This window comes from Hyaena hyaena, unplaced genomic scaffold (assembly GCF_003009895.1).
Source record: "Hyaena hyaena isolate Hyena2069 unplaced genomic scaffold, ASM300989v1 scaffold_222, whole genome shotgun sequence".
Lineage (NCBI taxonomy): Eukaryota > Metazoa > Chordata > Mammalia > Carnivora > Hyaenidae > Hyaena > Hyaena hyaena.
The window spans coordinates 2,158,234-2,179,115 of NW_024080855.1; the positions used below are offsets into that span (position 1 = coordinate 2,158,234).

At 39.9% G+C, this 20,882-nt stretch overlaps 1 protein-coding gene across 1 annotated transcript in view; it reads right to left on the reverse strand.

Moving 5' to 3' along the window:
• The window catches only part of EMILIN2 (elastin microfibril interfacer 2), a 56,191-nt gene extending 50,624 nt beyond the window's left edge, over window positions 1–5,567 (reverse strand). Inside the window, exons 1-2 of the mRNA XM_039243200.1 lie at window positions 4,933–5,567; window positions 4,299–4,421 (exon numbers count right to left, since the gene is read on the reverse strand). Of these exons, the coding sequence (XP_039099131.1) occupies window positions 4,299–4,421; window positions 4,933–5,060 (251 nt within the window). The 5' untranslated portion in view covers window positions 5,061–5,567. The remainder of the gene's footprint in view (window positions 1–4,298; window positions 4,422–4,932) is intronic.
• Window positions 5,568–20,882: the final 15,315 nt, after the last annotated feature.

The window sequence follows — 20,882 nt, forward strand, 5'->3', positions numbered from 1 at the left end:
CTCTCAAAAATAAAATAAACATTAAAAAAAAGAAAATCCTGGGGCGCCTGGGTGGCTTAGTCGGCTAAGCGTCCGACTTTCGCTTAGGTCATGATCTCGCGGTTCGTGGGTTCGAGCCCCGCGTCGGGCTCTGTGCTGACTGCCAGCTCAGAGCCTGGAGCCTATTTCAGAGTCTGTATCTCCCTCTCTCTCTGACCCTCCCCTGCTCATGCTGTCTCTCTCTCTCTCTCCTAGAAATAAATAAAAAATATAAAAAAAAAAAATCCTACCATGTGACATGGATGGACTTTGAGAGCAAGATGCTAAGTGAAGTAAGTCAGAGAAAGACTAATTCTATATGATCTCATGTATATGTCAAATCTAGAAACACAAACTCACAGAAAAAAGAAATCAGATTTGTGGTTAACAGAGGCAAGGGTGGGGTGAGAGTGAACTCCTGGGGATAAATTCCCCATAAATTCCTGGGGATGTAATGTACAACATGATCAGTGTAGTTACCACTGCTGTATGTTTGAAATCTGTTGAGAGTAGATCCTAAGGGTTGCTTCACAAGGAAAAAAATATTTCTTCCAGTTTTTTTTTTTGTATCTAGGAGATGATGGATATTAACTTACTGTGGCAACCATTTCACAACATATGTAAGCCATTATGCTGTACACCTTAAACTTATACAGTGCTCCATGTCAATTAAACCTCAATAAAACTGGGAAAAAATTAAAGAAGAAACCAATGGTATAGCATAATGAAGAGTATGAAAAATGAGATAGTCCGATGCATCATAGCAAATAACCCAAAATAAAGATATTTAAGTGCACAGCCAGACGCACAGCTCTCAGTTTTACATGGGAATTACCTTCTGTGAAAGAAGGTGTAAATGTTCTTGATAGCTGAGTACTGTGCAATCCACCAAAGGTATGCACTAAAACAAACAAATGCATTCTCCATTGCTACGGGGACAAAGGCCAGCAGCCCTGGATTTGTGGGCAGCTCTGCCATTTACCATCTCATGACCATAGACAAGTTAGGGAATATCTAGTCTCTTTCCTTATTAGCAAAATGGGGACCATGGCATTCATCTTGAAGGGTTGTTGCAAGAATTAAGTAACCTCATATGGAATAAAAAGCCCTAATGCAGTGCCTGACACATAGAAGGGTCTTAATCTTAATAGTTTCAAGGAAAATGATTACTCAAAATTTTCACATATACAAACCCCACTGTTCCTAGTGTCACAGAAAGCTGCCCAAATTTGCAATCTGGAATCGAAGGTCCTTCATGTATACAAATGGAACAAGGTCTAAAACTTCAAACACGTGTCCTAGGTCTCTACAGCCTATGGAGGCTCTGTGCTCAATGTCATGACCAGACATAGATATACTCCACTTATTTCTATGAACTTCGCCATAAAACCTCTTGTTTCCCTGCTGATTTGGTGTCTCTCTTGGGTTCTCTACTTCTGTCCTAGAACTTGCAGTGTTTTCTATCTCTTTAAGTGATGCTTCACCTGCTTGGCTACTCTCAACTCTCTTTTCCCACCTTTGAGACACACTTGGATTCTTTTGTAAACGAGTTTCCTCTCGACCTACTCCGTCCACCTCTGACCTGAAACGGTCCTTTATGTAGAAGCAATTTCATCCTCCTAGTTAAAGCCACTGGCCTCACTGGAGCCCTTACCCTGCGGATCTGCCTAAAGTCTCTAAGATTCACTTTCTTCCTCCAAAGACTTAGCTTTGCTCTCTCCCCTTCCTGGCTCTTCTTCCTCCTTTCCCTCCACCATCCCTAGAAACTCCACTCTGCCCTAACGCTCTCAAGGCCTTGCTGGCACACACCTGTCACTCCCAGGCGTTAAGCCAGCACCAGCTGCTCAGCTGCATTCTAGCTCCAACATCTCTGCCAACTCCAGCCCTGCACGTCTAACACCAATGGAAAGTATCCCTCAGTCACTGCAGGATGAGTTTCCAAAGGACCTTCACACTTCCATATGTCTCAGGTTCTAAGGAGACCTCTCCTGACCACATCTGTGAAAGAAGAGAAGTTGCTCGGGCTCCTGGATTTATCTGAAATACCTGGGAAATTCCATGTTAAATAGCCATTCATTCCCTTTTACGTATACAGTGGCTTTGACTTCAATCACCCACCAATCATAAAAATTTAGATAACATTTAGTAGTTAAAACATAAGGCAAGCCATTCCTTTCCTAGCTCGAAAGAAATAGGAAAAAAAAGTTCAAGACGGAATTAGCTACTTAACTTAATTTCGAAATTTTCAGCTTGATCAGCTAAAACTGTCTTATTTTTTAAATTTCACACTTACAATGCAGTGTCTAAAGTGTAAAAACACACTTGAATTGTGTTTGAATGTCACCATTAGTGAAGAAAAACACCCAGGTCACTTATTTTGGTTTTATCTAGTAAAACAACAAAACCAGGGGTGCCTTGGTGGCTCAGTCAGTTAAGCAGCTCAGGTCATGATCTCATGGTTCATGAGTTCGAGCCCCACATTGGGCTCTGTGCTGACACCTCAGAGCCTGGAGCCTGCTTTGGATTCTGTGTCTCCCTCTCTGTCTGCCACCCCCACCCCCCAACTCATGCTCTGTCTCTGTCTCTCAAGAATAAATAAGACATTTAAAAAGTAAAATAAAACAGAAACATGTATCATTTCTTAAAGCAATTTTTGTTGTCTTTCCCAGTAGATGGCAAAAACATGCTCCAACTGCCTCCCATTAACCTGCTGTTCTGGAGGTGATTTGCTCCTCACTGACGACAAAGAATCTGTTTCATTGAGTTTTGGTCAAATGCAACAATTAAATCATCATTTGATTTTGCAAGCGCTAAAATAATTTCAGAAAACTTAAAAGAAGAAACATCCTTTACATGAAAGGCATTACTTCCCCAAATGAAAATTCCATTTATCTGAATCGCACCAGTATTAAGATTATAGCAAATCATAAAATGTAGTTCTTGTGTAAAACAAATGAAATATTCCTGACTAATAATTCTAATTTTAAATAAATCCATTCAAGTTGTGTTGAATACTTGGTTCACGTCTCTACCACATGTAAAAAAATCTTACTTGATTCTCATTTCAGTGACTGCCGGCCATGGACAGTGAGGTCTACAAATTACCAGCTAGACATACAGGCAGTATGACAGGGCTGCATCTCTCTGACAAATCCAACTCATGGGCCAGAGATTCCATTTCTGCCTGATTCTCTCTGTATTCAAAAGGGGGTGGGGGGTCTCTTCTAGGTTGCTGCAGTTGGCCTAACAGGAATAACCCCTTCCCTGTTTACAGTTCCCACCACAGCCCAAGTGGAACAATCCAGAGACCACTTCCACCCCCACAAGCCTGAAGGCCCATCTACCGCCTTCTGGAATAAGGTTTTCTGGAGTACAGTTTCAGTCTGTCCCGTGGCTTTGCCAAAGACAGATCCGCCTACTGGCTATTCTTTGCTGTAATGACAACTGTGCTCTAAGACAAACAACTTATTCTTAGGGGGAAACAAATAATTGCAACCATCACGTGTTCCCCAACAGCCATTGATTCACATCGCTCGTCCTCTGATAACTTACACAAAAACACAAAGGCTTGCCGGAAGACAACTGAATGAGTGTGGTGTACTTAACAGAATTTGTATTCCACTGCATTGCTTCCTCTTTGTTTTGTTTTTTTTTTAAGATGGTGAAATCTTTATAAGCAGAAGGACGATTTTCACCAGCAAGGTGACTATTTTCTCCTGACAACCTCTTAGCCAAATCCCTAAATCTAACATGAAAAATATAACTCATTTTTAAGCAAGTTATAGCTGGAACTTCAGTTTAGAGAGCTACACTAGAAGAGGTCCTTTTTATGGGGACCTTTGGACAAACCTCGCCTGTGATAGGAGACCCGCTAGAGCAAACCTCTCAGCTAATCCTACATTTCAACGTTTTTAGCAGTATACATTTTGGAATCTTCTGGGTGCCCCAGAACACACAATATGGATCTAATTAGGTCCAGCTGCCTTATGTTAGTAATAAAATTGAAAGAAAAAAACCAGAGAGGTGGGGGTGGAAGCTTTGTTCACCCCTCCTATGCCCTGGTGATCACAAGCCCGCAACTTGAGCGCATCCTCCACTCTCAGGGTAACAAACGCTTCCAAAATACCCCAGCGGTCCTGGGACCCGGCTCAGAGCTCACGCTTTTCAGCTGCTGAGTTTTCTTCCATTCTGGAAAAGATTCACCGACCGGCCGGAGCCCAACGCTCCGACGCTGCCCAGGCCCCGGCGCACTCTGCTAGCTCCTAGGCTCAACCACTTACACCAGCGCGGACGGACAGGGCATCTGGTTCCAGGCACAGTTGTACTGAGCCTGAATAAAACTCTCACTTCCCTCCAGCACAGAGCAGCTCACGTTCTTGTTCACGATGTAGGCGCACCAGTTCCTAGGGTGGAGAGCGAGAAGACGGTGTCAACCCAGAGAACAATGAGACTGGGGGACCCGCGCGAGCCCATAAGGCAGCGGACCCATAGGGGTCAGAGAGCCCGCCGTCCCTGCGGAGGCGGGAGTCCAACAAAGTGGCCATCAGAAGGCTGCGCCTTTGCGGAGCGTGTACCTTTAGCCGAAAAAGACTGGGAAGAGAAAAGTGCTTACAGTCCCAGGGGCTTCAGCAATTCCTGGGATGGGATCTCTCTGCTCTACGGGACACTCTCTGCGACCCTTGGCCCCGGAGGCAGCATTGCTTGAAGCGCTAGCGAGTTTACCCGGACACGCCTCGCACGGGCCGTGGAGCGCACGGCGGGGCAGCCCGAAGGGAACCCCCGGCTGCTTCTCCCCGCCTTTGGCATGGCGCTGGCGGGGCCGGCTGCTACTAGAGGGTGGGGGTGGGCGGGGGCCCAGGGCTCTTGCAAGGAGCCTCGCAGTGCTGGGAGCGAGGAGAGGGACCGCACACTTACTTGTTCCTGGCGCCTGGCCGTGCGGGGTGCATGGGCTGCGGGCCGGCATGGCACAGCCCCGCGCCGCCCAGGGTCAGCAGTGCCAGGGCCCAGCTCCAGGGCGCGCGGGGCCAGAGCCTCGGCCGCATTCTGCGCGCTGCGAGCGCGCCCCTCCTGCCGGATCCGGAGCGCGGCTGGTCGAGGTAGGCGCCGCGAGGCTGCGGCTGGACGGGGCGCGGCCGGAGAAGGCAGGAGGCTCGGGCGCTCCTCGGCGCCCCCGCTCCGCAGCCGCCCCCTCCGGCTTCTCGCTCCCAGTTCTCCTTTTCCACCCCGTGCGCCCGCGCTACTCCTTGGTCCCTCAATGACGCACAGGTCTCCCCGGGTGCCGCCCTCTTTATTTCACTTCCCTCTCCGAAACGTGACTCTCCCTCCACCACGGCTCTCCGTCTCTGGTGCCCTTGCCGCTCGGCAGGGGGTTTGGGGTGAAAGGGCTGAAGAGTTTAGAAGGGTCTAAGTTACAGAATTTCCAATTACTCATTCCTTTGGTCTCTTCCCAGAAGCGGAGCAACTCCGCCTTCCACCTTCCAGCAGGCGCGTCTCGGCCCCTGGGGAAGTGGCCGCAGTCGGCGAGTCTGGCAGTCCTCGCGTCATGCCTGATGTGCCCGGGTGCCGGCTCCCCGGAGTGAGTGAGGGACAGCCTTATCAGTCCCTGGGAGGGACTCGACTCGGGTTTCCTCCTCTGGCCAGACGTGGCCATTCCCTACATTTGGGCTTCCACCAGTTTACGGGGAAATGAACACGGGTCCTCTTTACTCAACTCTGCTTCACGCAACCATTTCAGTTTCCAAGTCAACGTGCGGGGCAGAAAGGGGACAGCCCGGCCACTTCACAACAGCGCCAGACTCTAATAAATACTACACTAATTTTTGAAAGATAATCTCACAGCCTCTGCTTTTGATGTCCTACGCTGACCTTTCTTTTTCTGTCAACATTAAAGACACTTATTTCCCGATGGTCGCATTTGCTCCTAACTGCTAGATGTTCGTCTTTTCACTTGCATTCCTATCATCTGCCTATTCTTGAGTTCCACTAATCTCTACCCATTTATTTTGGGGATCAAACAACTGCACAGAAAAATGCTCCATAAAATCCCTGCCAAAGTGCTTGTATTCCGGGGAAATATTTGAGTTAACGTGCTCTATCTAAACACTAGAGTGAGGTTATTTGCAGACTGCATAAACTAACTATGGTATCTGTGAGTAAACAGGTTGCTGTTGGCTGTGAATTGTTACACGGACAATGAATATTTGCTATGCTCCCTAAATGAAGCGCTTGGTCCGTTTTAGTTTAGTTTAGTTTTTTATTTTGTTTTGTTTTGTTTTTTACAAATAGTTTATTGTCAAGTTGGTTTCCATATAACACCCAGTGCTGGGGGGGAGGGGGGATGGGCATGGAGGAGGACCTTTGTGGGGATGAGCACTGAGTGTTATGTGGAAACTAATTTGACAATAAACTATTTGTAAAAAAAATAAAAAATAAAAAATAACACCCAGTGCTCATCCCCACAAGTGCCCTCCTCCATGCCCATCTCCCCCCTCCCCCCCACCCCCAGCCTNACCCATCAGTCCTCAGTTTGTTAGCAGCATTCAAGAGTCTCTCACGGTTTGCCTTCTTCCTTCTCCCCCACTATATGCCCCCTTCTTCTCCCCCATGGTCCTCCATTAAGTTCCTCCTAATCCTCCTATACGTGTTTTAGTTGTAATAGGCTTTGATGATGTTGTTGGGCCTTTTGATTTGCAAATGGAAGAAAAAAAATTCCCTAAGTAGAAACTTCACAAGAGCCAAGAAGAAAATTATACCATGTAAGGACACAGTGTGCCCATGAACTTTCTAAATGGAAGATCCTACAAATATTGGACTGAAGTCATCCAAGTCTTCAAAAGAGGCACCCTGAGGAGAAAAATCACAGTAAGGGATAAAAAGTGGACTTGCATAACCTAGGCTGTGTCTTTCTATGACTTCCCTATCCTTTCAATCCTAACACCATTTTTGTTCATGAAGTGTCATAGGAAAGAAACAGCATAGAAATGAAGGAGAATGACCAAAACAAGCAAAACACAAAAAAAACAAACGAGGAAACACAAATAATGTGTGTCTACAGCCAGCAGCTAACAACCACAACTTCACTTCAGTACAGGTAATTCTCAGAGTTGGGAGTAAATTGAACTGATGAAGTCAAATCTATTTTTTTCCATTGAATTAAAGTTATACTAGGAAGCTTAAGAAGCTGTATTCTACTCCAAGCATTTGAGGACCAACTTTCCATTGGGATGACCATAATACTATATTTAATCAGTTATAAATGGCACTTATCAGTGGATAACTTTTATTCTGAGCATCTGTTACATGTTAGCATTGTGTGAAAATAGTGAGGGTTTACAAGTGAGCCCAAACTGATCTGAACTCTGTGTTTACAGAACTTCCAGGCATTCCTGTGCAGTGAAAGGTATAAAATTTCTGATGTACAGTCAATGAAATGAGACAATATTTCTCACACGTGTTTCTCTAGACACATGCCCATGTGTACCTGGTGTGGGGCTGCTCTGGGAAGATGGAAGAAGACTTCTGTCTGTTAGGAGGATTTGAGGCCAAGATCCCAAGGGACCCTCTTTCCTTTCCCTTCTCTAACTGCAGGAAGGGACACATCAAACTTGGGAACCAGAAAGCCCTCTCCAGAAAGCAGAGGGAAGACTCCTGAGGATAGAGAGCTTAAGCACATTAGGAAACAAACTAATTGGGTGGGTCTTGTGGCCCCAGCCAGAAGGAATAATAGGGGTATAATTGGGAGACGGCTGTAATGTGAATTCTTTATAAGCTGCCAACTACTTTAAATAAGCACTTGAAAACTGTCAGTTTCCTATCATAAATTGAAGGAGTTTCTTCTGCTTTTAAAATCAAAGTGCCCCATAGTACGTTCCACTCTTAACTGTGTGACCAACTTAGCTAAAGCAAAAATGCAAAGTTAGACCTACTTCTTAAAAACTATTCCCTCACTATTGGTCATGATAAAAATGCCCATCAGGCTTTGTACTTAGGGGTCATGTCTCATGAAGCAGTTAGCCTGCTGGGCCCCCAGTACCCCCAGATTCCCCTTAGTCACCTGGTGGAGGAAGGTGAGTGGTTACAGAGGCAGCAGGGGCGTCCTCACATTCATGTGCTCAGTCATCTGAGCTCATGACATTTGATCAAGATGAACTGATTTGTATCTAGGATGTATGTGGTCAAGAGTCATAAGACCAGCTTGGCTATCTCATCCTTCCTACTTCTTGTCTTTGCTCTCTAGAACTCAAGAAAAAAAAAAGTCCTGCCCCAACTTCTAGGTGTACTTTTATGTGTCTTTACCACTTCTTTGTACTTCTTATATAATGATAGAAAAAGAAAGTCTTTGAAGACCGGATATCTTGAATAAATTTTGATTGCAAAGCATTCCTAACATAATACATTCTAAGAAAATGTCTTACACATTCATAAATTAGTGATAAGATGTTCTATATTAAAAAGAAATGCAGCTTGATAGGGAAAGAGAGACAGAAATATCTCTGAGAAAAATTAACTGTACCATTTAGCTTGGTCTGTTTTGGGATAATGAAGTTTGGTTGATACAATTTCATTTAGTTACACGTGATACAGGCATCACATTGCACAAGACACCTTCAGAATGAATTGAGAAGACCCTAGACTTCAAAGTTACAAACAGCTACTTTCCTGTCTTGTCAAATACCAAGATAGATTTGAAATTATTTATAATTTATAATAATAAATTAGAAATCCCATTTACTATACATAGCTAGAGATTCAAAGTCTCAATATCTTCTGAAACCAAGACCGGTCTTATTTATCAACTGATTGATTTAATGACATTGTTAAGGATTCTGGTCATTATTTTAATCATCTTTCTTAAGAGATACCAGAAGTAAATTTCCTTATATTGATCTGGGGTGTGTGACTTAATACATTTTAAACTATCACATAAGAATTTCAAATCTGTGAAAAGTTAAAATCATGCTTCAAATCACACCTGAAAACAGTGTCGTTAAGAGCTCATGTAATGGAGTTAATGTGCTGTTCAAAATTGGGTACCCTCACCTCTTAGCAGAATGATCTCAGACAAGTCAGTAGGGTTCTCTATCCCCCATCTTCTACTCTGAAAAGGGGAATGCCTTGTGTGGGCACAGGGAGGATTAGCTGGGTTGCCACACGTATACTCTTAGCACAGTGCCTAGCATACACAAGGGCCGAGTGGAGAATAAATACTCACAGTTGTTACTGTTACCACCTCAGCACTGCAATAAATTTGCAGTCAGGTTCAGGAGCTTTGTCATTCTTTTTTTGTGCCGAGTGAAATGGGCAGCTGACCGTCTACTACAGTTCTTCTTTCTAAGTAAGAAATATAGGGGCGCCTGGGTGGCTTAGTCGGTTGAGCGTCCAACTTTCACTTAGGTCATGATCTCGCAGTTCGTGGGTTCGAGCCCCGCGTCGGGCTCTGTGCTGACTGCCAGCTCAGAGCCTGGAGCCTGTTTCAGAGTCTGTGACTCCCTCTCTCTCTGACCCTCCCCTGCTCACGCTGTCTCTCTCTCTCCTAGAAATAAATAAAAATATTAAAAAAAAAAAAAAAGAAATATAAAGAAATGGCATCATGAAGGTGCATGCATGACTCATTCAGAATGACTCTAAATGTCATAGTTGGGAATGCAGTACTGGGCTCTTGCCTTCCAGCCCAGGTTTCTTTTAACTGGCCTCCAGAGGGAAACATATAGCTCAGTTTATTGTTCAGGAAATTTCATCCTCTACACTGCAAAGAAATTTATTTTAGAACAATTCAATGAGATCTTTGGATGGATTGATAACTCTACAAATATAAACTCAGATCATCAGGCAACTCAACTGTGGATATCTTCTTCCTCAAAAAGATGAAATGAGTTTCTAATTCCCTATCTCTTAATTTTTTTCAGATGTTTCTTAGTTCTAAGAATGCTTCCTATAGCCAAATAATATGTTTGGGAATTCATTGCTGTCACACTTCTGGTGTGGTTTTGAACACATTTTTTCTTCATAAGAAATAACTGACAAAAATAGGCTCTTAGAATTCTATTTGTTTCCAAGAGAGCTGTAATAGCTTAGAGAGTAATGTCTTCCTATATGAGCCACCTCAAACTATGTTGTAGCTCATCATCTATTTATGGAATAAAAGTTGATTATTCTAGAATCAACAAAATGTTTTCAATAGGCAGAATGTGTTTGATGATTATAAAATACATGATCATATTTTAAAACAATCTCAATCTATACTCACTAGAAAAGTATTCATGAGCAAATTAACACTTTGTAGTATTTCAGGTTGTGCAGTTCTAAACAATGTTGTATTTAAGTATGGTCTATTATTTAATGTAGTATATTTTATAAAGTTTCTACCAACACTGAACTAGCAAATACAGAACAATTGCTCCTAGGAGAAACACAGGGTTAGGTTCCTATAAGCCTCTGATCACAATGTTTTTGTGAACCAGTCAATACATAACCTTGTTTTATGTGTGTTTCTATTTAAAGATACCTTATTTAATACACATTATTGATGCATCAGTATTAAACTCATGGCCAACACCACTGTAATTCATGCCTGAAGAAGCTTAATGAATACATATTTTCTCCATAAGGCACATGACAGCCTTCCTGTGGTCAGGAACACTAGCCAGCACTTCAGCACTATGTTTGGGGATCATTTTAAATAGGAAAATCACCAACACAAAGCACAAAAATGCAAACTAAAAGGGACATTAAATTTACCATGAAAAGGCCACTTATTTATAGTCTGAGAGGGAAAACAAGAAGGCAGAGCACTTTCTTGCTGAATCTTAGCTGGGAACACACACATCAGACAAGAAAGGTTTTTACCACTCTGGACAAGTCCACAAATGACTGTAAAAGTGTTAAAAGTATTGCTTTTGGATCTAAAAATCAGTTTAGCAAGTAGGCAATTTTACAAATACAGAATCTGAATAATAAGGATGAACTGTATTTCAGCTTAAGTCTGGGAACAGTAAGAAAATATTACATTTGGGAGGATTAGGAAAAAAAGTTCTTGCAATTTTGTGGCCATCAAAAGATTTCTTTTGCCAGGAAGCAGATTGGGGAAGTTCTTCATATTGAATGCTATACCAGGCAATGTGGGAGCTAGAGAAAAACAGACTTAGTTCTTTCTCATCTTAATTGACTGATATGCAAGATATACGTGTATGAAATGATTTAACATAAAGTTACATTCAGTAAATAGAATATACCATAGTAAAAACTGTTTAGCTAGGCGATGATAAAGAAATAGAGCTGAGGCAATCAGAAAATTTAGATATTAATTAGGAAAGAGAAGTGTGGGGTTTTTTTTTGTTTGTTTGTTTATTTAAGTAATCTCTACATCCAGTGTAGGGCCCAAACTCACAATTCTGAGATCAAGAGTCATATACTCCTCCGACTGAGCCAGCCAGGTGCCCTGAGAAGTGTGGGTTTAAGCTAAGGGTTACACTTTTTGGTTTGCTTTCCTTTGAGTCATCTATGATATCAAAAATGAATGTGATCGCTAGTGAGGAAGGGGCACTTAATGTAACCTTGTACCTTGTATATTTTTAATAAATAAAGACAGGGCCCAGTTGGTAGACTAGCCAGACTATAAGGTATGTGGTCTTAGACGTAGCCAGGGGGTAGGCGAGGCAGAGGCCAGGTAGGACTGAGGAGTAATGAACAAGAGGAAAAAGTGCGGTACAGGCTGGCCGGAGAAACAAACAAACAAACAAACTCTGGGTCTCTTTTTCCTTTATCTAACAATAGGTAGAATGACCAGATGTCCTGATTTGCCTGGGCCAGTCCCAGGTTACTCCCACTGTGGATCAGTTAACAGTATTAATTATTTTTAGTGTCTCCTTTCATCTTCAAAAGTGTCTGCATTTGGACTATAAATTATATGGTCATTCCAAGAGGCCTAAAATGAATGGAAAGCCACACTATATTTAGCCTTTATAAAGGCTGGAACATTAATGAATGTCAATGCAAATAAAAAAAATTAGAAAATGAGAAAGAACTGGTCTTCAGTAAGTCAAAACTTTACTTGGAGCAAGTTCTTCTGTTATTGTCTCATGAGTATTTTGGTAACTTTTTAAAGTTTATATTACTTTAAAAAAAGTTGATTAAGCACCAGAAACTTGGTTGCTTAGTTGGTTGTTGATGAAGGCGAATATTTACATGAGGTTCCTTGCCTCTGCCTTCTTGGACTTAATCACTCTTAAACTCATCCTCAGGAGCTAAGGAGAACACAGCACCATAGTGCTCCACTCTATTTAAATGCTGTGGCTTTGTCATAGCACATTTATTTATTTAAAAATTTTGTTTTATGTCTTTATTTTGAGAGACAGAGACAGAGAGTGAGCAGGTGAGGGGCAGAGAGAGAGGGAGACACAGAATCTGAAGCAGGCTCCAGGTTCTGAGCTATCAGCACAGAGCCCAACATGGGGCTCAAACCCACAGACTGTGAGATCATCACCTGAGCCAAAGTCAGACGCTTAACCAACTGAGCCACCCAGGCACCCCTGTCACAGCACATTTAAATGGTGCAGAACAAGAAAGAGCCTGCTGAAATGCAGCTCTCTAAGCCTCATTGACATCTCTGTATGTTTATTGTTTAAAAAAACTAAAACAACATAGATAAGATGCCATGGGCAGATAAAAGTTCCTAGTATCTTTTGACTAATGGAAAATACAGGTGAGACAAGAGTTTCATAGTCGGGAGAATGTTGAGGGGTCAAGCAGGAAAGTGCCTTAGTTTTCCCCTAAGTTTCCTCTTACATGTTTTCCCCTAACTTTTAAAACTATAAACACAAAATATTTTATTCTCTGAATATTCTGAGGTTATGCTTTCCAAAGGGCTATTTGAGGGCAAAGTGGGGCCAGGATTTCTTGGAGAAATAGGAAGAACATCAGAAAACAAACTATCAGAACTCAGTTCCAATGTGTTTGAACCCAAAGAGAATCTAGGGTTTCCTAGGGATTCTAATTTCATAAAAGATTTTTAAAAATAAATATTTGTACATTATGGTTTATTCCTATAAATTGTATGAAAGGATAGCATTCTTATAAAAAAAAAAGTGCCTATGTCATAAGTGACTCAGTGAATTTTCACAAAGTGAACATGGTCACGTAACCAGCACCCAGATCATGAACCAAAACATGACTAGCACCCCAGGGCCTCTCAAAATTCCTTCTAGTCATTAATCCATCCCAAAAATCACACTGATTCTGACCTCCAACACCATCAATTAGTTTTTTAAAGATGTATAATTTTTTAACATTTATTCATTTTTGAGACAGAGATAGAGGATGAACTAGGGTGGGGCAGAGAGAGAGGGAGACAGAATCTGAAGCAGGCTCCAGGCTCTGAGCTGTGAGTGCAGAGCCTGACGCGGGCTTGAACTCCCGGACTGTGAGATCATGACCTGAACAGAAGTTGGACATTCAAGTGACTGAGCCACCCAGGTGCCCCTCAATTAGTTTGAAATATATGTTTATTGAAAAATAAAGCCACTATTTCTTATTCATCTCACATTTTATCCCTATACTTGACGCAGTGTCTCACACATAACACTTTATTGGGGAGAACTGGGATCTGTGGAGTCTAACTTAAAAACTCAAACTTAGACCAGAAGAGTATACACTTCAGTTTTATCTTTTAACAAATGTAAATGACTCAAATAAATCTAAGCCTCTGTGGTTTTCCTTGGGCCTTAACCAATTCTGCTCACATCACATCCACCATAAGCGGTGAGTCCAGCCTTCAGAGGTCTTATTTCTCTTTCTTACTCATAAATGGACCCATGTTAGAGAGGCCCTCCTATCTGACCAATGCAGCCAAGAAATGACTATTTTCAGTCCTTCTCCACCCCACTCTGAGACCCGGTCAGTTGGAGAACAAAATAAGAGTCACCCTCTCCCTGGGCCACAGCATGTGATCTCCAGCCAGAGTGTTTCTTGCCCTAATGAATGAGGTAATAAGGGGCCAAATGAGGTTTCAATCGTATGTCACCTCAGAATTACAGTTTTTCTTAGCTGTACTTTTAAAAAGCTGAAATTAAGAACCAAACATTGCCAAATCCTTGCTTAGCCAGAAAGATCTGTCAACTGTAGAGATAACAAATAAGAGAAAAATCCATTTCAGGCTTTGAACTGCTGTTCCTCAATGATTCCCAGGGAAATACAAATAAATTCTGTCTTCTGAAGGACAGATTCATTATAAATAATCTCATTCAGTTGGAGTTTTAAATACTTATTTAAGATACTTCAAAAATTGTTGGGGCACCTGGGTGACTCAGTCGATTGGGCCTCTGACTTTGGGCTCAGGTCATAGTCTCGCCATTTATGAGTTTGAGCTTCGTGTTGGGCATGGTGCTGACAGCTCAGGGCCTGGAGCCTGCTTCAGATTCTGTATCTACCTCTCTCTCCCCCCTCCCTTGAAAATCTCTCTCTCTCCGTGTGTGTGTGTGTGTGTGTGTGTGTGTGTTTGTGTAAATATTTAAACAATTATAAGAGAGCAAGGACAATAAAAACATGTTTTTTTTTTGTTTTTTTAGAGGATGGTTTCCTCCAATTTCCCTCATCCTCCTTGCACAGAAATGTGTTGTATTTCATCAGAGATGAGCCTTCAAAGAGCAGAGTGAAAGCCCAAACTGGAGAGACACACAAATCCATTTCATCCACATTAAAACTAGTGTTCAAAAATAAGAATGTTAAATCCAGAAGCAAATCTAATTTTCCTGGAAAGGGCTGAGAAGGGAAAGTGGTTTTTTCTCCTTTTTACCTTTTACAAGTTGTTTGATTGAGGTTCTTAAACAATACAATATTTACATAAACTATTCCCTCTGTGTGGAATTTTCTCCATGACTGGGGAACTTTAACTCTACCTCCAACACCCTGGAGTCTTCATCTGTTCTCTGAAGCTGTCCTGAGTACCTCCAGGTCCTCTCACATGTTTGCAACATATAACTGATAAAGAATTGATAGAGGAACTTAATAAATCAACAACATACTAACAAAAAAAAATACAAACAATCCAACAGAAAAATGCAAAGGACTAGAATCTGCACTTCACAAAAAATGAAACTCAAATGGCCAATAAAAAAATGTGCTAAATTTCATTAATATCCTGGAAATACAAATTGATACCTAATTAATATCAGGGGCTCCTGGGTGGCTCAATCAGTTAAGCATCTGACTTTGGTCGTGATCTTGAGTTCCAGCCCCTCATTGGGCTCTGCACTTAGAATGTAGAGCCTGCTTAGGATTCTCTCTCCCTCCCTCTCTCTCTCTCTCTGCCCCCTCCCCTGCACTTGTTTTCTCTCTCTCAAAATAAATAAACTTAAAAATAAAATAAAATTTATGTGAAGTTCAACAATTCCATAACTAAACTATGTTGCCTGGGGATACATACTATGTGATAAAATTATAAAGACAAGGAAGAGAAAAACAAGGCAGGATAGTGGTTTCATCCAGAGAGGGAGAGCTGAGAGATCAGAAGGGCACATGGGTGCATCTACAGCAGCATTCTTGTTCTTGACAGGAATTTATTTCTTGTAGGTATTTAGTTATTAAGAAGATGTTTGTTTCATACATATTTTTACACAATAATATAAATAAAACATATACTATACTATATACATTTCACAATAAGAATCTTTTAAAAACATACCTGGCAAAATAGGATTCTGTATCCTTTAAATCATCCTGGTCAGGGTGGGGGGAGGGATGATTTGGGTGCTGCTTTGAAACAGAGAAATATTTTAAGGAAATTGTGCTGCATTTGTCTATGTCTAGAAAGTTTTATAAGCCTGACTCCATTCTGTACTCATATTGAAGCTCAAAAGATACTTGTTAACTTGTTAAAACATTTTTTTGACTATTTATTCAAAGAGTCAAAAATATACTGGGAGGGCTTGGCTCTGAGAGAAGGACTGGTTTTCACCACCTCTGGACTCCTGAACAGCTCTACGATGTCAAGATATCATAAATCATTTTATTCCCTCTCTTATTGCTTTAGAATTTTTCTCTTCATTTCCCCCTATTATTTATTCAGCTTATTCCAAAATTTAGATTTTCCACTACTTTTTAAAAAGTATTATTAGATCTTTCAATTCCTTTTTTTAGAGTTATTAGATCTTTAAATTTCTTTAAGATTTGAGTTATAATTGACATATAACATTATATTAGTCCCAGGTTTAGAGCATAATGGTTCAATATTTGTATATATTGCAACATGATCATCACAAGTCTAGTTGATATCCATCACCATAGTTTTTTTTCCTTGGGATGAGAACTTTGAAGAGCTACTCTCTTAGCAACTTTCAAATATGCAATGCAGTATTATTAACTATAGTCACTATGCTGTATATGACATCCCCATGACTTTTTTTATTGTGTAAGATGATCTTTGCACCTCTCAATCCCCTTCATGCATTTTGTCCACCTCCCCAGAGCTCCTCTCTTTTAGCAACTACCAGTCTGTTCTCTGTTTCTATGAGTTTGGGTTTTGTTTTGTTTTTTAGATTCCAAATATAAGTGAAATCATACAGTATTTGTCTCTGACTTATTTCACTTAGAAGATCTTCAAGGTCTATCCTTGTTGTTACAAATAGCAAGATCTTGTTCTTTTTAACAGATGAATAGTATTTCTTTGTATATATATATACACCACAACTTCTTTATCAATTTATTCATAGATGGACACTTAAGTTGTTTTCATACCTTGTGAATAGTGCTGCAATAAACATGGGAGTGCATATATCTTTTTGAGTTACTATTTTAGTAAGTTTTCTCCAGATAAATAACCAGAAGTGGAATTGCTGGATCATATGATACTTTTATTTTTAATTTTTTGAGGAATCTCCATAGTGTTTTCCATAGTGGGTATAACAATTTAAATTCCACCAATAGTGAACAAGGGTTCCTTTTTCGAACATCCTCAACACTTTTTTTTCCTTTGATAATAGCCATTGTGACAGGTGTGAGGTGGTACCTCATTGTGATTGTGATTTGCATTCCCTTGATGATTAGTGATGTTGAGTACCTTTTCATGTGCCTATTGTCCATCTCTATCTTTTCTTTGGAAAAATGTTTATTCAGATCCTCTGCCTATTTTTTAATAGGATTGTTTTTATTATTGAGTAGTTTTTTAAATATATATTTCAGATATAAACACCTTACTGGATATATGATTTGTAATTATCTTCTCCCATTCAGTAGGTTACCTTTTTATTTTATGGCTGGTTTCCTTTCTTGTGCAGAAGATTTTTAGATTGATATAGTCCTGTTTATTTAAGCTTTCCTTGTCTTTGGTCCAAAAAAAACCAAAAAAAATTGCCAAGACTGATGTCAAGAAGCTTACCACCTGTTTTCTTCTGGGAGTTTTAAATTTCAGGTCTTATCTTCAAGTCTTTACTCAATTTTGAATTAATTTTTGTGTATGGTGGCTGGCCCGGTTTCCCAACACCATTTATTGAAGAGACTGTCTTTTTCCTACTGTATATTCTTGGCTCTTTCATCATAAATTGACCATGTACGCATGGGCTTATTTCCTGTTCCATTAATCTATTTTCATGCAAACACCCTACTGTTTTTATTTCCATTTTTATTGAGTTGTAAGAGTTTTTAAGAATATTGTAGATATAAGCTCCTTTCAGATATGTGATTTGTACACATTTTCTCTCATTCTAAGTGGTTGTCGCTTCTCTTTGACAGTTTCCTTTGAAGCAACAACACTCTAATTTTGATGGTCCAATTTATCTTATTTCCTGTTGTTGCTCTAGGTGGCATGCCTAAGAATTCTTTGCCAAATCCTATATCATTAAGATTTATCCTTATCTTTCCTTCTTTGGATTTATTTTTGTTCTTATATTTAGGTCTTTGGTCCATTTTGAGCTAAGTCTAGCTCATGGTATCAGATAAAGGTCCAGTGTAATTCTTTTGTATGTGGCTATCCAGTTGTCTCAGCACCCTTTGTCAAAAAGACTGTTGTTTCCCCTTTGGTTGGTCTTGACATCCTTGCTGAAAAATTAGCTGACCATAGAAGCATAAGTTTATTTCTGAACTTCCAATTCTCTTCCATTCAGTCATATATCTATCTTTGTGCTAGTATCACATTGTCTTGATTATTGCTGCTTTTCTAGTTATTTGGGAAGTGTGAGTCTTCCTCTGTTCTTTTTTCAGTATTGCTTTAGCTATTTTGTGTTGCAATTCCATATTGCAGAATAAACTTTTAATTTGCTCAAGAAGTCAGCTGGAATCTAATAAGGATTGTGTTGAACCTGTAAATTAGTTTGAGTACTGTCAACTTAACAGTCAATTCTTCCCACCCACCAATGAGATTTTTCATTTATTTTCATCTTTTAACAATATTTTATACTTTTCAAAGTACACATTTTGCACTTCCTTTGCTAAGTTTATCCTAAATGTTTCATTCTTTTTGATGCTACTGGGAGACTGTTTTAGTTTGGGGATTGTTCATTGCAGGTGTATAGATATTTAACTGATCTTGTATATTGATCTTGTATCTGCAAACTTGATCAATTCATGTATTTTTTTAGCAGATCATTTAGGTCTTTCTATAGGCAAGATCATGTCATATGCAAACAAAGATGGTTCCACTTCTTCCTTTACAATTTGTATGACTTTTTTTCTTGCTCAGTTGCCATACTTAGAACCTCCAATATAATGCTGAGTAATCCACCTGGGTGGATTAGTCAGTTTGAGCATCTGTCTCTTGATTGTGGCTCAGGTCATGATCCAGGGTTGTGGCGTTGAGCCTGGTGTTGGGCTGTGCTGAGTGTGGAGCCTGCTTAAGATTCTTTCTCTCTTCCCCTGCCCCTCTCCCCCACTCACACTTTAAAATTAAAAAAAAGAAAAAATATTGCCCAATGGACTATCAAATAATCAAGGCACACAATTCTTTATTCCCACTAAAAATAAAAATATAGAAAAATGAAATACAATGTTCCATTTCTCTCAGGAATTAAAAAATAAAATTCAGAGTAGGGGAGAAACAAGAAAAGCAGATGTAAGCAAATGTCATTAGCAAAGATTGAAATAAAGTGCTTTATGGAGATATGATTACTAATGTTTTCTATTCCATGTTTGTTTACTGGGGCACGGTGTAAAGAATCAGAATACTAGAAATCTATTTTATATTACTGGACATTATTTTAAATTTAAGCTTCCTAACATGAAAATATTATGTCTGTTTATACTATGAATTGCTTGACACTGAGATAGGTGATTCTTTAACACCAATTTGATTACTCTCCAAAAAGGAATTAATTTCAAATAGGAAAATATCTTCAGACACTTAGGTTATTGATGAATCCAAAAATAACTGCTTGCACAAACCAGATTTGGAGAAACTTTACCTTATATTTAAGATAATTAGTATTTTAAGGCCAGATGTCCTATAATGAATTTTAATGTTGCTACCTATCCCTGAATCTAAGCACATACATGCTAAAAGCAAGTAGTAACTTAAAATTTGAAGTCATAAGCAACACTATGTGTTCAACAGACATGCAAAAAAAAAAAAAAAAAACCACACAAGTTAACATGTATATTTTACAAATATAATTACATGGTCATGAAGTCCTAGGAAGAGAGGATTCCATGAAAATGTTTAGCTAATATAACTGAAGACATTTCTGACAATATAAAATGGATACAAATACAAACTTTTTACTAACAGGTATTATTTGAAAATTATATACCGGAAGTATTACAGAATTAATCTTACCCATTTCATGACTTTAAGTAACCAAGTTATAAAGTATAAAAATTTAGAAGATGGAACTCTTTTTAAACTAACACTTAACTAGTAAGAACTAGTGTCACTTTGAAAGGAATCCATTTTTCCTAAATCATTGCCCCCTTCGTTTCCTTCTTCAACAAAACAGTTAAAATAACTTCCCATTATAAAGATAAATATCCTAACAGTTTTTACAAAGGTAACTTTCTTGTATTTTTTTCTTCAAAATTTTATTTGAATTCTAGTCAGTTAACATACAATACAGTATTGGTTTCAGAATTCAGTGATTCATCACAAGTGCCCTCCTTAATACCCATCACTCATCTAACCCACCCCCACCTACTTCCCTCCATCAACCCTATTTGTTCTCTATTAAGAGTCTCTTACGGTCTGTTTCCCTCTCCCCTTGCTCTATATGTTGTTTTCTTTCTTAAATTCCACATGAGTGAAATCATATGGTATTTGTATTTGGTTTATTTCGCTTAGCATAAAACACTAGCTCCATCCATGTCATTGTAAATGGCAAAATTTCATTCTTTGTGATGGCTGAGTAATATTCCACAGTCTATATATACAACTACTTAAAAGGTTTTTTTAATGTTTATTTTTGAGAGAGAGAGAGACAGAGTACAAGTGGGGGAAGAGTCAGAGAGAGAAAGACACAGAATTGGAAGCAGGCTCCAGGCTCTGAGTGTCAGCACAGAGCCTGATGTGGTGCTTGAACCCATGAACGAGGAGATCAGACCTGAGCTGAAGTTGGATGCTTAACTGACTGAGCCACCCGGACGCCCCTATACCACATCTTCTTTATTCATCAGTTAATGGACACTTGGGCTCTCTTCATAGTTTGGCTAATGTTGATAATGCGGTTATAAACATCGGGGTGCATGTGCCCCCTCAAATCTGTATTTTTGTATCCTTTGGGTAAATACCTAGTACAATTGCTGGATGGGAGAGTAGTTCTGTTTCTGACTTTTTGAGGAACCTCCATTCTGCACCAGTTTGTATTCCTACCAATAGTGCTAGAGGGCTTCCTTTTCTCTGCCTCCTCACCAACATCTGTTGCTTCTTGTGTTAATTTTAACCATTCTGATAG